This window comes from Cololabis saira, chromosome 12 (genome assembly GCF_033807715.1).
Source record: "Cololabis saira isolate AMF1-May2022 chromosome 12, fColSai1.1, whole genome shotgun sequence".
NCBI lineage: Eukaryota > Metazoa > Chordata > Actinopteri > Beloniformes > Belonidae > Cololabis > Cololabis saira.
In genome coordinates this window covers 35007368-35024820 of record NC_084598.1, presented here as the reverse complement: position 1 = coordinate 35024820, position 17453 = coordinate 35007368, and the positions used below count along the sequence as shown (strand labels likewise).

The 17453-nt window shown below is 42.3% G+C and overlaps 1 protein-coding gene across 3 annotated transcripts in view; it reads left to right on the top strand.

Annotated features, from left to right (window-relative positions):
- The window catches only part of bsna (bassoon presynaptic cytomatrix protein a), a 196407-nt gene that overhangs the window by 38412 nt on the left and 140542 nt on the right, over positions 1-17453 (top strand). For all 3 annotated transcript variants that reach the window (XM_061736697.1, XM_061736699.1, XM_061736698.1), the window contains exon 2: positions 7938-9287. In XM_061736697.1, coding sequence (XP_061592681.1) covers positions 7938-9287 — 1350 coding nt within the window. The remainder of the gene's footprint in view (positions 1-7937; positions 9288-17453) is intronic.

Here is a 17453-nt window from a genome sequence, read left to right as displayed (position 1 = left end):
AGTGTCCCACAGACATAACTTTACTTTCAGAACTTTCCCTGCGATGGACTTAACAATCTCTCAAAACTATGGTGTTAAAATTAGACCTTGTTAACAAGTGAGGATATTATAATGGCTGTTTGGCAGAGATAGTACCTTTAAATGAGAGAAGTAACAGGAAGCAGACTTGTAGATGAAAGTTTTAATGTGTCTGGAAAACTAAAGACAAAACAACTAACAACAAATTGCCACATAGCTTAAATCAAGACGTACTCAGTTGACCTTTCCCCACAGCAGCCCCTTACTGAACCATTTTCTCCTTATAAAGGCTACTGACCCCACCCCTGGCCAAGTAATGGACAAATCAGAGCAGTGTTACAACCCAAGCCAGATGTTTTCCATGAACTATTCAGTCATACAATTAGGGCAGCTTCCAAACAACAATTCCTGTATAGATAAGTAAAGATATCTGAAAATCACATGTCCCAGCAGAATGTACATGTTCTGTGGGACATGGAATCTAAGCTGCAAATAAACAAAACACTGCATACATACAATAATCCCAATCACTGCATTGCTTAACAGCATATACATTCAGACAGAGGTCACAGACATCTTAATGAGCTGGAACACTACTTTTTTTTGGTTTCATCCAATAGAAAAAAAATGATAAAGGAAGTGATTTTCAGGGCCTTTATCAAAAAACATCTTTGAATTCAGAAAAAAAATAAATAAAAAATGTTATGCGAGTCAAATTTCGTAAAAGAAGTTTGGGAGTGTGGTATAGAAAAGTTGATATAATATACAACAAGGTGTTCTGTGATATTTAACAATTAGTAGATTGATTTATGGCAGGTGAGGGTGTCAGGATGAGATCTTTAAGGATCACCCATCAAAGACATTTGGTTCTGTTCCTGCCTCGTTGGCAACGATGTCTTGAACAAAACCTATGCCTATAACGTTTAGAGATCCCTGACCTATCCTGACTGACTGATGCGTGTCGTGCTACCGGTTTCAAGTAAAACAAAAAAATACTTAACAAGATTTAGCTCATTTCCAGGTGAATCAGTTCAATTTTACATTATACACCACTGAAATTCTAGCAATAGTATTTAAGCAATTATTTATTTATCTTTGTGAATTATCACTATTTGTTAACCCAGAGAGTTGAAAACATGATTCCTGTGTGTTGAGAGTGGAGGTGCAAACCAGCCGAGCTCAAAATTCAGGAGGGTCTCATCTTTGTATTATTTACAAATATTAGAGATGCACCGATCAGGATTTTGAGGGCCGATCACCGATCACCAATCTCCAAAAGCAGTATCTGCCAATCCCGGTATTGCCGATCACAGCGTGAAATCCATAAATTCGTCAATAGTGTTGTCTCATGTACACAACACTGACATTGTATTATTAGGTATAAAAATTAGGAGATGAGAAAGTATCATGCATTGTCTGTTTTATTGCAGGCTGAGGCAATGAGCAATATTTCACCCTCTAGAGACTTTCTTAGATACAACTTAGACTCGGCTTACAAAGAGTAAGTGTAGCTTACTAGCTTAAGCTTTCCTGTGGCAATAATTATGTACAACATGTGCAGTGCACCAACACAGACAACAGCAGACATGTCTCTCTCTAAAAGTTGACACAAGTTGTTAACTAGAAACCTTAGTTTTCCTGTGGAAAGAGGAATTAAATCTTAAAATAAAAATTAATTATGAATTATTAAGCTTTAAGAATCTGCCACGTGTGAGGAAACTCTTATGAGTGAAGCACAACTCTTCACACTAGAGCTCCAAATGTCACTCGTGAAGCCGACTGACACGATTGTCGTCCTGCATGAGGCTTTGGATGTATATAGTCTGGTATAACTCCGGCGGACATTCATCAGTGAAATATTTACGACGCGGCAGCGGATCAGAGCAGCTAAAAACGCATTTAAACCCGATGTCTGCTACAATAGAAAGCGGCTGATGAGCAAGGCATATGAATCCATTACCTTATGATGTAGTTCTTTATGTTTATTGCTGTCGTTTATAGGTCTGTTACGTTCAGCGGAGTTAGCGGTGTAGCTCCTTTTCTTTCTCTGCTTTAGCGGCAGCCAACTTTGGCAACAATATACTCAATATACTCCTTTGTGTGGGAAACTTTCAAATGTCTTATCAGCTTCGTTGTGTTGAAATTCTTTTGTAACTTTCCTCCTCCTTGCAAACTGCAAATTTGTTGTCCTTTTCGGACATTGTAAAACTCCCATACCGGCGAGGCCATTTTCAGTGTTGATGTTTTGTAGTCTGCCACGCCCCCTTAGGAAAGCTCGGTCTGAGGTTTGGGAACGCACGCGCGGGCGGTGGTTTGTTGTTGTAAACGTCATCTGATCGGCCCACCTTGAACTATTATTTTCCGATCTCCGATCAAAACCGATAAAGCCATTATCGGCCGATACCGATCGGTTGCCGATCGATCGGTGCATCTCTAACAGATATCCTCCTTGATGTCAGGAAGTCATACAGTATGAGATTTAAAGCTAGGGTCTACGATTTTACATATTGTACATTTTTATCAAAATCATTTATAAGGTTGTTATGGCCCAATAGTGTTACCTATGAAATATGATAAGCAAAAAGAACCAAAAGAAAATATTTCTTCTATCTGCTGTAATCCTGCAAAGAAGTCAACCAATAGGAACCATTCGGCCCGAACGGCGCCTATTGGTCAATCTGCTTGAATGTCAGTGATTGGACAGTCCTCACTCTACTCCTCGCCTCCCAAAGTACGGCAACACATAGGACACGGCTCCGCGTTGTATTTGTTTTTCAATGGACTTTTATAGTGATTTAAATCCGGCGCCACTTGTTTTTGGTCCTGCTGGCTCCCGTACCAGAGGGGGGGTGTCGGAGGCGGGAGCTTCATGTGAGGCACAGCACAGGGGAGGAGGGAGTTTGTGTGGGGAGTAGGTGTCTTTTTTTTTTTTAAACTGAAGATCGTAGACCCTAGCTTTAACGATTTTATTCAGCTGTAGCTACCGTGCGGTGTATGCAAGCTTAAGGACCGCAGCTATGGGATGTGAAGGGAATTGAACATGTTGTGAGTAAACAATAGTGGAGTGATACTTGACCCAGCAGCTCTATTTTGTCTGCTGATGAATATTGACAAGGCAGGCTGGCCTATAATAACATTGCTTTACATTGTGTGTCCGTTGATCCTTTATCTATACGCGCTTATTCCTGTTCAGGGTCACGAGAGTCCAAGCCAGCTTTCTGCGGGTGAAAGTCAGGGCTACACTGTGGACAGGTCACCAGTCAACTGCAGGGGCACTAATAGACAAACAACAACACACACTGACTCTCACTCCTATGGGCAAATCTGAATCTGCTTTACATTGTTTGCAGCGTATTTCACAATCGCCTTATTATCACCCCCTTTTCAGCTGTGTGTACCACAGCTTAATTTGTTTGACCAGTTAGTTGGATTTTTTCTTTTTTTTCTTTACTTAGCCAAAGCCTGCACCAAAGTATGTGTACGCTGAAGCTAAATGGCATCTTCACATCATTTGCACTAATGGCAGTTTGTATGTAGTTGTAATGGATGCTATAATGGAGGAGAGAAGAAAAAAGTCACAAGAGAATAAATAATAATGATTAAAAAAAAATGTTATCTTCCCTCTTTCACTTCTAATGTTCTAATGTTCTAATGTTACAATTCCAACTTCCTTTGTCCTTTGTCTAATAATTACATTAATATGTTAAAGGAGCTTGAGGCTCCTTTTAAGAAATGAGACTCTCTAGCGCCACCCTTCACCACGACGGCTGTTGGGGGTACTGCAGCCAACAGTGAAGCCGGCACGGGAGAACGGGGAGAACGCACATGCAGCGTCATGTGACGTCACATCCGCAGCCCAGCGCGGGAAATTCGGGACCGAATTGCAGCACATTTTGCAGCACACAGCCTGTTCAAGGCAACGGAGAGATACGCTAGAGCAGGGGTTCTTAACCTTTCTGACCTTGGGGCCCAATTTTTTCAGTACAGAGTGGCCCGGGGCCTATTAAATATTAACACTTTATAGCAGGGGTATTCAACTAAAACTTTAAGGTCCATTTAGAGAAAATTTACTCAAGCGAAGGTCCAGAACATCATAATATATATATATATATATATATATATATATATATATATATATATATATATATATATATATATATATATATGTGTGTGTATATGTATGTATATTCAAGTAGCCTCATAGTTGTATATACATCTGCATCTGACTGGTATATTAAAAAAAAGTACATATTTGCCACTTAACATGTGTAACTTGAATTACACACATTTTTTTCTCTTAAAAATAAAATACATTTTATTTTATTTTTCAAATGCTATCTTATTTTATTTCTCTACCAGCAGTTTGAATTTCCCCTTTTCTTTGTTAATTGTCTCAACACATTTTTATAATAAATTAATATAAACATTGGTGAGCCTGGAACGATATTTAGTTTTACAAAGCAAAACTTAGTTTGATTGTACTTTATTTAAGATATTACATTAATATTACATTAATCAGTTGTCAGAGGACTCAGCGCGTCAGGTTTCATCCGAGCCTGATCAGCTGAGACGGGCACAGCCCGCAGCTCTCGGGATGCGGAGCACCTGAGTCTTTCCGATGCTTTTGAGAAAGCCCGAACAGCCCAGTCCAGCAGACACGTCAGCCCACGAATCTACATGTACAATCCTTCAGCAGTAACGACGGAGCCCGCAAGCCCAAGCGGCACCGACCTCCCCGGCCGCGGGGACGCGCCAGGATAAATGATCAGACCGCGCTCGCTCGCTCTGGGCGCAGACCCAAGTAATCGATCCCTGATACTGGCGGATGTAAACCTACTCTGTGCAAAATTAAGGATTTACTCTGTAAATACACACCATTTCTCTTACCATTACACGTACAGCTAACTGAGTGTCTTCTCCTCATTTGGTCGGGAGTTGCTATGCAGTCCCGCGGCCCCCGCGGCCCAAACGTACAAAACAGATTTTTTTTTTGCGGCCCACTAGATGGCGCTCGCGGCCCAAGTGTGGGCCGCGGCCCTATGGTTAAGAATCACTGCGCTCGAGGGCTCATTCTTTTTGGTTTGGAACGCTTCATCTGACATTATTCCTAGAAAACTTAAAATGTATACGGATTTTTTTTCATAAATCCTGCCACAATCCGGCCTCAAGCTCCTTTAACTATTTTTTTTTTATATTGTTTTTTTCCCATTATATCACCCAGTGCTCCTACCTAAGTCAGTCCTGAGGATACTTGAGGAGTGAGCAGGCCACTTCTTTTCACTGATAGGGTGGGGTTTCTCTGGCCGGACGTAGCACGTGGAAGGATCACGTTATTCCGGCCAGATCCTCCCCGCCCCGGCTGGTCAGAGAGGGGGCAGTGTATAGCCCAGGACTGCTGCATGTTTTTGTAAGGGTAGCTCCCCAGGGAACACGGAGAGAACATGCAAACCCCACCCAGGGTGTGGGTGCTGAAGTCATGGGGGGAACTTAACACGCCCTCAGCACCCACAGAATTAAACCCAGGACCTTCTATCTGTGAGACGGCTGCACTACCAGCTGCGCCACCGTGCCCCTATGTTAACAAAAACCTTCGTGGAGTTACGCTTTATTTGGGCGCAGACCGTCGGGTCTGATGGAGAGTCGCATGGTATGGGGAAGGGGCTCACGGCTGCACCACTGCTCTTGGAGGACAGTGAGAATGATTCGCACTTCACGTCAGAGTCTCAAAAAATCTTCGGTTTCATCAGAAAGAAGTAGCTAGATTAGTCGTGAGTTGCTCAGTTAAAAAAAAAAAACACGGAGAGGATAAAAAAAACGTTAAATATGGCAAAATCACTAAGTTGACACCAGTTGGTTGTGTAATGGCTTTTATTTTTTCCTTTGTAATGTCTGTTATTTGCATCACGCTAAGGTTGTGTTAAAGCATCGGGCTGTACGTGCTTGTGCATCACATCGACCATCATCACCTGTTAGCGACCTTATTCAGACATGTCAAGGATTCATGGGTTTTAACTACAGCTAAGGGAAAGTAGGTGTTCCACACTGGAAGTTGATTAAACCTGACATGACGAGAGCTGAAGAGCTGGCTGGATTAAAAAACTGCTGACTCCTTTCCCCTCCTCTGTTTGCTCTCTCCATCTCCTCCATGCTCTTTCCTTTTTCTCCCATCCCTTGCTGCATCCCTCGCTATTTCAAATGTCTCTTGTGATGAGGTTTATAAAGCAGAGGGGTAGAGAAAGACTCATTAAAAACAGCCCACCCCTTCCCCCTTCTTTTCTCGCTGTCTACTTCTCTTCATCTCCCGATTGCCATCTTCATCAGAGGAAATTATGGCAGTACGGCGCAGTAGGAGCTCGCACAGCAAAATCATACTTTCAAATCTCCTTCCGCTTCTAGCTGTCCAAAGAGGGAGACCTACATTTTCTACCTGATCAGAGAAAGTGCAGAGAGAACAGACACATTTGAGAAAAAAAAAGAAAAAAAATTGGAAAGAGTTCAGAACAACCAGGATGTCGAGAAGCAGAGATGATGGAAAGGACTGCTACAGAGAGAATATGTGAAGGAGGAAAATAGGATGTGAGGCTGTAGCAATGGCTGAAGCAGAGTTAACAGAACATGGGATCAGTGATGCTGTCAAGCCGGGAAGTGCCAGACAGCAAAGCAGGCTGGGACAGCACAGAGGGCAGAATTGCATACTTAGTATTGCCAACGTCTCCCTATCAAATTAAGGAAAGCACCTTGTCCTGTAGCTTCTTGCCAAAAGAAGAAAAAAAAGGGGGAGAAGGGGGGGCTTAGTATATCGCGCATTGCATTGTGGGAAAGGCAGGGGATGGGAGAAAGGAAGGAAACATACAGAGATTTACCATCCTTGCTCTGGCTGCAGAGGAGCTAAAATAGCTCTGTTCATGGCATCTGGGTTGCAGCGGTGGATACAAAGCCTCAGCGTGACAGACAGGATGAGAGCGGGTTGACACAGTGGAGATGGGAGCTGTGTGTTTTTGCAGCCAGGAGAAATTAGAGATCCAAGTGAGGTCTGGACGCAAGGGAGTATCAGCTCTCATCTGGAAGGAGAAGTGAAGGCAGGAGGAGGACAGAAGAGGAAGAGGAGGGGTGATATTTTATTTTATATTCAGAAACTGAAGGGTGGTGCATTCTCATATCCTTCGACTGTGTTCTTCTATGTATAAATCTTTTGCCGTCTCGCTTGCGTCCACCACGTGTGGATTCCTATGTATCCTGTGTACTTATGCAAGTGGGTCTTTGGGGGATGCAATGCTCTTCAATCAGGTTGCAGTTTAAGCTTGGCAATCACTCAGACTTGCAGTCGATTTGATGTTGATTTACGTCTCTCTGTCTGTATTATGGTAGATTTCCTTTAATCCCTCCACACTTACATTTTCCCAGGAAGGAAAAATTGACTGTACTCTATGTGTAGCTTCCACATGCGTTCTCTTTATCATCAGCAGTGTAGAAGTTAGATAAATGAATAGGATTCGCATGACTTGGATGATAAGAGAGATCTTGTCTGAGTCAGCAGAGATATTTAAAGCACTGGAATCAATAGCAATCATCGCTGAAAGGGAAAATGAATAAATCATAGCAATGGCCATAGTGCCAAGACTGCTTGAATCAATCAAGGTTCTTTAGCCTAGCTGACCCATTCAGTGTAAATTTCTCATTTTTTTTCCACATTGTTCAAAGGCTGGGTATGTCAGGTTGATTTTTGTGTATTAAATTCTGATCTGGAGCCTTTCCACTCAATTACCTGATTGTCACGACTGTTGGCAAGAGATCAACCAAGCTTACACATAGCTTGTTTTTGATGCTATGATGTCACAGACAGACATTTTTTTTTAAGTGTAGAAGAAGAGTCTCGAAAGACTAGCATGACATTGTCCCTCTCTGTCCTCTCTCTGCAGGTCCAGGAATGGCTGTGTCTGAACTGCCAGATGCAGCGAGCTCTTGGCATTGACATGACCACACCTCGGTCTAAGAGCCAACAGCAGATTCACTCTCCGTCTCACCAACCCAAACCCATTGTCCAACCTCAGCAGCCCGCAGCACAGCCAATACAGCCCGCTGCTACAGTCCAGTCAAAGCCTTTGCAACAGCAGCAACAGCATCAACCTCAGCCTCAACCCTACAGCCAGACTCAACCGTATTCCCAGTCTCAGCCATACTCCCAGTCCCAGCAGTATCCCCAGTCTCAGCCCCAGTCATACCCCACATCACAACCGGGGTCCCAGACGCAGGGTTTCAGTTCGCCAGGCTTACAGAGACATCCAGGCCCTGGTGGCCCCCAGTCTCAGACAGGACCCTCTCAGCAGGGAATGAGGTCTGACCCATACTCCCAAAGGGGTCCTGGGACTTCAGGAACTGTTGGAGGTCCAACCGGAGGCCCCAGCCAACTGGGAGGTCCTCGTATTCCACACCCTGGTGCTGTACCCCTTCCTGGTTTGGCCAAGGCACCCTCACAGCCCGATTTGGGTCGCGGTTCTCCAATGCATCAATCTGTGGCGCGACACCATGACCAAACCAGAAGCGCTGGATCCTCCCCAGCCCATAAACCTCAAAGTCAGGCCCCTCCCCCTGCCCAGGATGGCCTTACCAAGCTGTTTGGCTTTGGGGCATCGCTGCTCAATCAGGCTAGCACCCTGATCAATGTCGACCCTCTGCCCACTGCTCCCACACAGCCAAGTCCTGCGAGAGGTAAGGTGGTGTTCAGCAACGCAGCGTCTGACAACAGACAGCAACAACAAGGGGCCACCAGCACCAAACCTTTCGGTATGGGGGGTCCTCACGCCCCAAGCCAAATAGGAGGTCCTTATCCACCAAGCCAAATGGGAGGTCCTCATGTGCCAGGTCAAACAGGAGGTCCTCATGCACCAGGTCAAATGGGAAGTACCATGACTGGACCACATGCGACAAGCCAGAAACAACAGCAAAAGACTATGCCCAATCAACAAGAGAGGATCCAACAGCAGTCACCCGTCCATCATCAAAAAGGGCAGCAAGCACAACATCCACAAACGCAAGGAAAACCGCATCAGCAAACGCCTACCCATCAGCAGAAAGTGGCGCCAAAGCAGGAGCCGGCAGCAGCACCTGTGGTCGCTCCGGAGCCAGTAAAGCCCAAGGTGAACTGCCCTCTTTGTAAAACAGAGCTGAACATCGGCAGCTCCGACCCACCAAACTACAACTCCTGCACGCAGTGCCACAGCCAAGTGTGTAACCTGTGTGGCTTCAACCCTACACCGCATCTGGTGGAGGTAAGAACACACTGACACATGCATCACATCACATACTTTAAACAAAAGCTGTATCTGTACACACAAGCTCACACTAATATTTCCCCAGACAAATCAATACCGTACAGCAGAAAAACAGATGCTGTTAATTTCACTGTTTGAGTTTGTTCTCTTCAAATCTTTCTTTAAATCTGTCTTCCCTTTCCATTTTAGCTGTTAGTTCTTCCTCTTATATCATTTCCTGAATAAATTTAAACTCATTAGATAAAACAGTCAAAGTGATAGTTTTCATTCTAACAGATTCTTTCGCACTTTATCCCTATGACTGTTAACAAAGTTTAAATTTAAGCCTTGCTTTCACACTGCCAACAAGAAAGGAAGAGGAAGAAGGAAAGATGAAAGGTAAATTAAAAATACACATATTCAGGGGTGGGAATGCAGCATTGAAGCGTGGAAGGTTGATAAGAGATGATGAACAGAGGAAAGAGGGACATAAAGAATGAATGCAGAAAACAGCAGGATTACAGACATAAAAAAGAATGAGAAAGGATGAAGGTTGAGAAGGATGAAGGCTGCAGGAGCCTAAACACAAAACATAGATATCGTTTTCAGCTTTCTTTCAGTCCCCAAAAATGTTTCTGCTCCAGGAACATTGACACAATTATGGTCCCCTCCTCTCACCTCCCTTTTATTGATCCATATGCAACTGACGGTTGAAAGGAGAAGATAGAATAACAGAAATTAAAAGAGAAGAAGGCAAACGGTATGTAAGGAAGTTAAAAAGGAAAGACAAAGTGAAGGATTTATAACAAATGTAACGATTATTATGTGACGAACAGAGTGAAATTAATATTTCGTTTTGTTCGTCGTTGTTTGGTCAGATGGGATGTAAAATCATGTACGATAAGAAAAGTTGTAATCGAGATGTTGATTTAAAAAAAGAAGACACTTGCAAAAAGAGGCTAAAAACATGCACGTAAGTCAGTTAGTTAGTCTGGGAGATGAAGGATGACTCATTGGGTTTACTTTGAGGCAGTATGATGCCTTCGGGCCTCTTAAAAAATCCAGTTCTTCATGTTTCTGTAATGTGCTGCACCTGCCTCAAGATAAACCCAGAGACAATGTTCAGGGTTAAATATAACTACTGCTCTGTTGGAGTGCGTATAGGACGGCATTGTCCACACACAGAAACCCGGCTGGGAGCAGGAATGGGTCAAAATGTTATTTGGACCATGAGATCGTACCATTAACTGTCATAGTCATACAGATAAAGGAGGACTGCAGTGAGCGTGTGTGGGGCAGATGTGGGTTAAGGCTTGTGGCTCTGATTAAGTTAATACAAAAGAAGAGAAAAGAGATGCAGATTTGTTAACTACCATTAACCTCTTGACCTGAATCCTGAGCCACGATTTCCTCATGTTTGGTCACATTACCGTCACAGGGGATGGTTACATTAGGATTTTGTAGCCAACTCTTGCTACCGGATAGGGCTGGGCGATATGGACCAAAAGTCATATCTCGATATTTTCTAGCTAAATGGCGATACTCGATATATATCTCGATATTTTTTCTGTGCCTTAATTGGGGTTTCCCCCAAAGCATTATAGCATAGCATCTCTGTTAGCTTAATTTTTTTCTGAGGCAAACCCTTAAAAAAACAGTCAGTTTTAATACAAAGCCTCGTGCCAAATGTCACACAGGTACCTTTATTAACAGAGGTCTGCACAATATCAAAATGTATAAAACAAATGAAATAAAAATAAACTGCCTGCATATACAGAATAAAAATGTTTCTTGAATAAAATAAAAAAAACTTTCCTGCATAACAATTAAATTAAAATACACTGTGCAATTAATACAATGTAGACAGTAACAGGCAGACTTTTCCACTGAGGTTGACAGTTGTGCAAATAACAAAACATTTGTGCAAATCTCAAATAAAACATTCAAGTCAATTTGTCACAAAATAAGCTATATCAAAATCATAAAAAAAAAAATGTAAAAAAAAAAAAAAAAAAAATTATTATTATTTTTTTTTTTAAATCGATATAAACGATATTGTCTCGTACCATATTGTGTTTGAAAATATATCGATATATATATTAAAATCTCGATATATCGCCCAGCCCTACTACCGGAGTAACCGGACAGGAATGAGGACACACGGGTTGACGGAGAAATGGTCAACTTTATTGATCACCAGACACACACATGGGCTGCGTCCGAAATCGCATACTTCCACCCTAATGAGTATGCAAAATGAGTATGCGAGATTTTTTAGGGCGTCCGAAACATTAGAACGTACTCAATAGTATGCCTTATCCATACTCATTCTGGAGAAATGTTTTAGTGTGGATTGATGGACACTAGCCGAGCAGAAACTTCCCACAATGCAATGCAGCAGCGTTTGGTTGCTAAGTGATACGTATATGTCATAAGTATAATATTAAGTATAATAATATCATTATATATAATTTTGATGCCTATGGACAAGTGTTGCGAATTAGCACTTGTGCTAAAACACTTAAACAATGCATGTGGTTTGTCCAATGTAATTGCTATGTCCATATCAAATAAACATAAATAAGAAAAATAATATTATAATATTCGTATATAATAATATTATATAATGTCAACTTGTTTCGGCCAGAATAAATGGGAAAGAGCGGAGCGCTGCTACGCTGCTACTGCTGCTGTGACACGTCACTTCCTCCCAACGGCAGGAAGTGACGTGTGCGCTCTTAATAGTACGTCCGAATTAATGCACACTTCTGATATTTACTCAAAATTGTGCTGAACTTAAGTATACTTTTTAGTATATACTTTTTAGTATGGCATTTCGGACGCACCGATGCACAAACACACGGCAGCCGTCGTGTCAGACTCTCCGGCAGCTCCGTGTCATCACCCACCTGTCCAGGGTCAGCCCACTCCTTAAAGACACAGGCAGGGAGGAGAGATTGATTGGACACACCTGTGCCCAATCAGCTGATCCACCCCGCGCCACCTGTGCGCTGCTCCCCCGCAGACCACGCCCAATCCTACACCCTGCCACAGATTTTTATTAGGATTTTTCTTCAGGAAAGCCTCTGGTTTCTTCTTCCCCTGACAAATTAAGACTTCAAACATGAGACTGATTTAAATAACTGGGGGTGCAAAAAAAAGACAACAGGACCACAGAAAACCACAAGGCCAACTTCCTGTTCTGGGAATTCAAAGAACGGGATACATCGACACCAAAATTTAGGTTTATTTTTTCGCCCATTTTTCATCTTTCTGCATTTGTTCTTTTTTTTGCATAACTTTGCTAACAGAGATACAGATCAACCACAGCTTATACAGTACTTCATCCTCATCTCCTCCCTGGAAGAAGAAAAAGAAGCAATAGTACTATGCAGAGATGGGAGAGAAACATGACAGGAAACACAATTAAGTGAGAGAAAATCTTCAGGGAGCGGCGCAGACATTTAGAGAAGCTCTGAGAGGAATAAAAAGATTCATTTAAAAGGATAAAAAGTGAAGCAGAGATGGAAACCGATGCAAAGAGAACATGGTGGAGGCTGAGAGGAAACCAGACACGTACTTGTGCAGCTTCCATCCAGAGGGAAGATGGGAACTAGTGCCCTCTCAGAAACCTCTCACACACCACTCATACAAAACATGGTGGGCAGAACAGTAGGGAGAAAGTAGGGAGTCCAGTAAAGGGGGATTAAAGGCATCTTTTTCCAAAGTTAAAAAAAAACTTCTCAGACTTTGGAAAAAATCTTTGGTATTTTAAATAATGAACCTTCATCAGACTCGACAAATACCATTTCCAGGAAAGCTGACATTTTATAAAAACGTTGATTTTCTATTTAGTTAAACACAAGTACAAAGTAGTGAATAAAGCTACAATTTAATCTGCAGAACAGTCAAACAAAGTTGGGAAAAGGCAATGAAAGACATAAAAGTGTGGGAGAAAGAGGCTAAGCCAAACAGTGGCAAGGAAAAACTCCCTTTAAGAGGGAAGAAACCTGGCTCATAAGGGGGGACCCTCCTGCTAAAGGCCGGCCGGGCAGAGCAGGAAAAGAGAGATCAGGCAAGGATAATGAAGAACAAAAAGAGGAGATGCTTAGATATTTTGTCAAAGGTACAAAAGAAAAGATATATTAATAGTCATTATCCATTAGCTGGAGAACTAAGAGTTGTATGCTCTAATAACTGATACATGGTTAGTTGGTGTACTTCAGAGACGACTACAGTATATAAACAGGCGTAGACGGCAGACACTGAGGGGGTCAGAGGATGGGACTGCAGGTCAGGATGTCAGCAGATATCCAACAGAAACATCTACTATATACAGACAGATGGAGGTAAACACTGGGATGGTCAGAGGGTGGGACTGCAGGTCAGCATGCAGCTCCTGAGGCTCTGGCCTGCAAACATGTACAGAAGAGGAAAGTAGGCGGCAGACCAGCACAACAAACTACAAGAACAATGGAGGACAATAATGGTTATGAAATACCTATAATTTATAAATGAGAAATGAAAGAGAAGGAGGGGTGTAGGGCACCGCTCAGTGGATCATGTTGGTGTCCCCCTGCAGCATATTGCAGCAGCATATTTAGCAGCTATAGAGGACAAGCCTTCTCCCGTCTTGCCTTGTAGCCGCAGCTATGACTACTGGCCCTAACACACTAGAGTTGATACTAACAAGTAAACAAAAATATTTTACATTTTTTTAAAAGGTGGAGGTGGTGTTCAATCCAAATTTAGTTTTTTGGTGCATTTTAGGAAACTCTTTTCTGAAGAACAATCACCGTATAAGTGATGTGGAAATGTTGGTGACTGAATTTTTACCTTATATTAAATCACTTGAAAACCGCAACAACGACCAAAAGACAAGAGGCAGAACTGGAAGTGGCAGAATTGAAGATGCTGAAGATGAGAAGCATGGATATAATTAAGAATGGACATCAGATGAACAGCCAGGGCCAGATGTCTTGGAGACAAAGTGAGAGAAGCTAGACTGAGATGGTTTTCACTCATAAAGATGAGGTTCAGGAAAGTATTTGGTGAAGAATGGTGTCGACGGAGCTGCCAGGCTGAAGAGCAAGGGGAAGCCGTAGAAGAAGAGATTTCTGGACGTGGTTAAAGAGGATATACGGTTGGTTGGTGTGACAGAGGAAGATGAGAGCGACAGGGTCAGGTGGGGACACGTGTGGTTATAAGGAAAAGCCACAAGAAGAAGAAGACAAAAACGTTCAATAAAACATATGTCACCTCAGTCAGGGTTTAAAGTTATCAAATTGTGCAAAAATTGCCCAGAATCGATCATATAGCAGCACAGAGCAGCACCTGGTTGGTGTTGCGTTTATATCTCCGGTATGACTGCAATGTGGACGCTCAGACCAGGAGTGGAGTCTGCATGAAATGCTTAGCAAGTTACAACTCGTGTCTGTGTTTTTCAACGAAACAATACAATGACACTTTTTCTGTTATCAAGATGTATGATTGATAAAAATTGATTTTTTAACATGGACGGAGTGAAACAGTACATCTCTCTGGATACTGAATAAAAACCAAACCAAACAAACGTTTTCAGATGTGAATCGGGATCAACATCAGAGCAGCTGCTGTACTTGACTTTGAACAAGCTTCACCAGGACACTTTCTCTCTGATTTTGCTGGAATCTGAACACTGACAGACTATTATTTAGTGTCCTCGCTAAAAAAAATCAATTTGACGAGACAGTGTGGATGAGATTTAGAACTTGAGAAAGACAAAAATACATTGTGATCCAGAAACGTAAATGCTGCCGCAGCTTGATTTATTAATAATTCAGTAAAGTTTTTTTTTCTTTAATTTATAAATAGTGAGAGAAATAAATTATGAAAGGAGATGGCAGTGTTAAGTGAGACAGAAAAGTCATTGCTCAGCTTAGTCTGCTCCATCTCCAGCCGTGTGTTTTGCTTCCTTCCTTCGTGTCTATGATCTTTTTTTATTTTTGGGGTGAATTAATATTTAACAGATCATTAATTTCATTGCTAATCAGCTAATTTGGTACACTGGAAAAACAGCACCTCTAGAAATGAGCGTCATATTCCTAAATCTAGTCAGATTATTTTATATTAAGCAAAAATATTTCTTCCAATGGGGTAAAAAAGTTTTACTTGACTATAATTCTTAAAGCTACCAAAGTAGACAAAAGACACATTTTAGGCCCTATTGTATCTGTAGAAATTTTCCTTTTCTTTCTTTTCGTTTGCATTAATGGGCGTGGCCTAATGGCTCAACAGCGCCCCCTAGAAAACTTTGTGCCTCAAGCCCCACAATACGGTTTGACGTACATGCACGAAAATCGGTACACACCTGTATCATGTCGCAACTTAAAGAAAAGTCTCTTGGCGCCATGGCCGAAACCGAACAGGAAGTCGGCCATTTTGAATTAATCGTGTAATTTTGGCGCAATTTATGCCACTTCTTCGGCCGTTAATACGGCCCGAACCGTAACGTGCACCCAGGTGTGTTATACATCAAAATGTGCATCTCTGCAACGACGCTTATTACTTTTCTCAGTCAAAAGCGTTACCGTGGCGATGCTAGACGCCAAAAAGCGCGCCCTACCTTCATCTGATTGATCCATATTTGATAGTTACTACTTTCTGCCATAACTTTTGAATGGTTTGACATAGAGACCCATGGGTGGTGTCATCGGACTCAGTTTTGACTCCTTCACCTTAATCGGTGCAAATTAGCCCCACCCCTTCTTCTGATTGGTCGATATGTGATAGTTCCTATTTTCTGCAATAACTTTTGAATGGTTTGACATAAAGACTCGTGGGTGGTGTCATCAGACATGTTTTGAGTCCTTGAACATAATTGGTGCAAATTAGCCCCACCCCTTCATCTGATTGTTCCATATCTGATAGTTCCTACTTTCTGCCATAACCTTTGAATGGTTTGATATAGAGAGTCGTGGGTGGTGTCATCTGCTAAATGTCCAGGCCTGAAGAATCTACATGCAAGTCATCCAAGCGCTTCCACTGCAGCACGCCTGAACATGCACAAGATTGTGAGAGCCCGTTCATCGCTGCTTGCAGCTTTAATTTTTTTTAACTTTCTTAGAAATTAGTTTTTGCAGTTTATCTGATGTGGCAAACAGCATTCTTTTAATAATTACACACTTACAAACGCACGCCGTGAAACAGGTGTTTAGTGAAAGAGTGAAGGAGTCTGCGTCTCTGATCACTTTGTCATCTGGACTTCGTTGCTGTCACCGCCGCTGTCGCAACAATCAGAAAGAAAACGGCAGCCAGTCCAAAGCAAAGAGAGAGACATTACATTATTTATTAATTGCACATGACATGCAATGAAAACACTGACATTTTGTGACCGCGTTCAGTTTGTTACCTCGCATAGTCCGAACTGTGGACTGACCTGTTTCTGCTCAACATTCAGGATGAGACCATCCAGTGCAACTGTAAAATCATTGTAGAAAATGTGGATAAATAATTCTGGTCAAGCCACCAAGTTATTGCGGATCTGGTCGTTATTATGGATCGCATGTGTTCTTAAATTCGTTATTGGGATCCAACTGTTTGTGATAATGACATTGTATTGTTTTCTTTTGGATTTAATGTTAAAAACTTTTCAGGGTTTCCCTTAATACGTTGTCTAAATCACACTCTTTGTAGAAGAGTTTTATATCTTTTAAAGTTTTCCATCAAAACATTGCATTAATTAGATCTTCCATAGACAGACTACCCTCTCATAAACATTTCTTCAATCCTAAAAAGTGAGGTATGAAATGGCAACAATGTGCCAGCTGCTGTGAATTGTGTGTTTCTGTGCTCTTCCAGTTGCACTGATTCACGGTGGGAGTGGCTGCCTAAGCTCGGCTACATAGCCACCAGACATGGCCCAGTTCTTTGTGCCCCTTTGTGCCTTTAGAACCCGATTTAGCCTCAAAATCACCAGCCGTGTCCCACGTGAACAGCAGCATGGGCATACGGCACAAGCCAAAACCCAAGTTTGACTATTGGACACGACTGGCTAATGTAGCACATGCTAGAGCTGTAACTGAGCCGCATAAGGGCCAAAATAATAGACCAGATTAGACCTGAAGTGTGCACTACGTGGGAGGTAGGCGATCAGATTTGCTGCGAGGGAGGAACAGGATGGGTCGGAAAAGTAGGGAAATACAG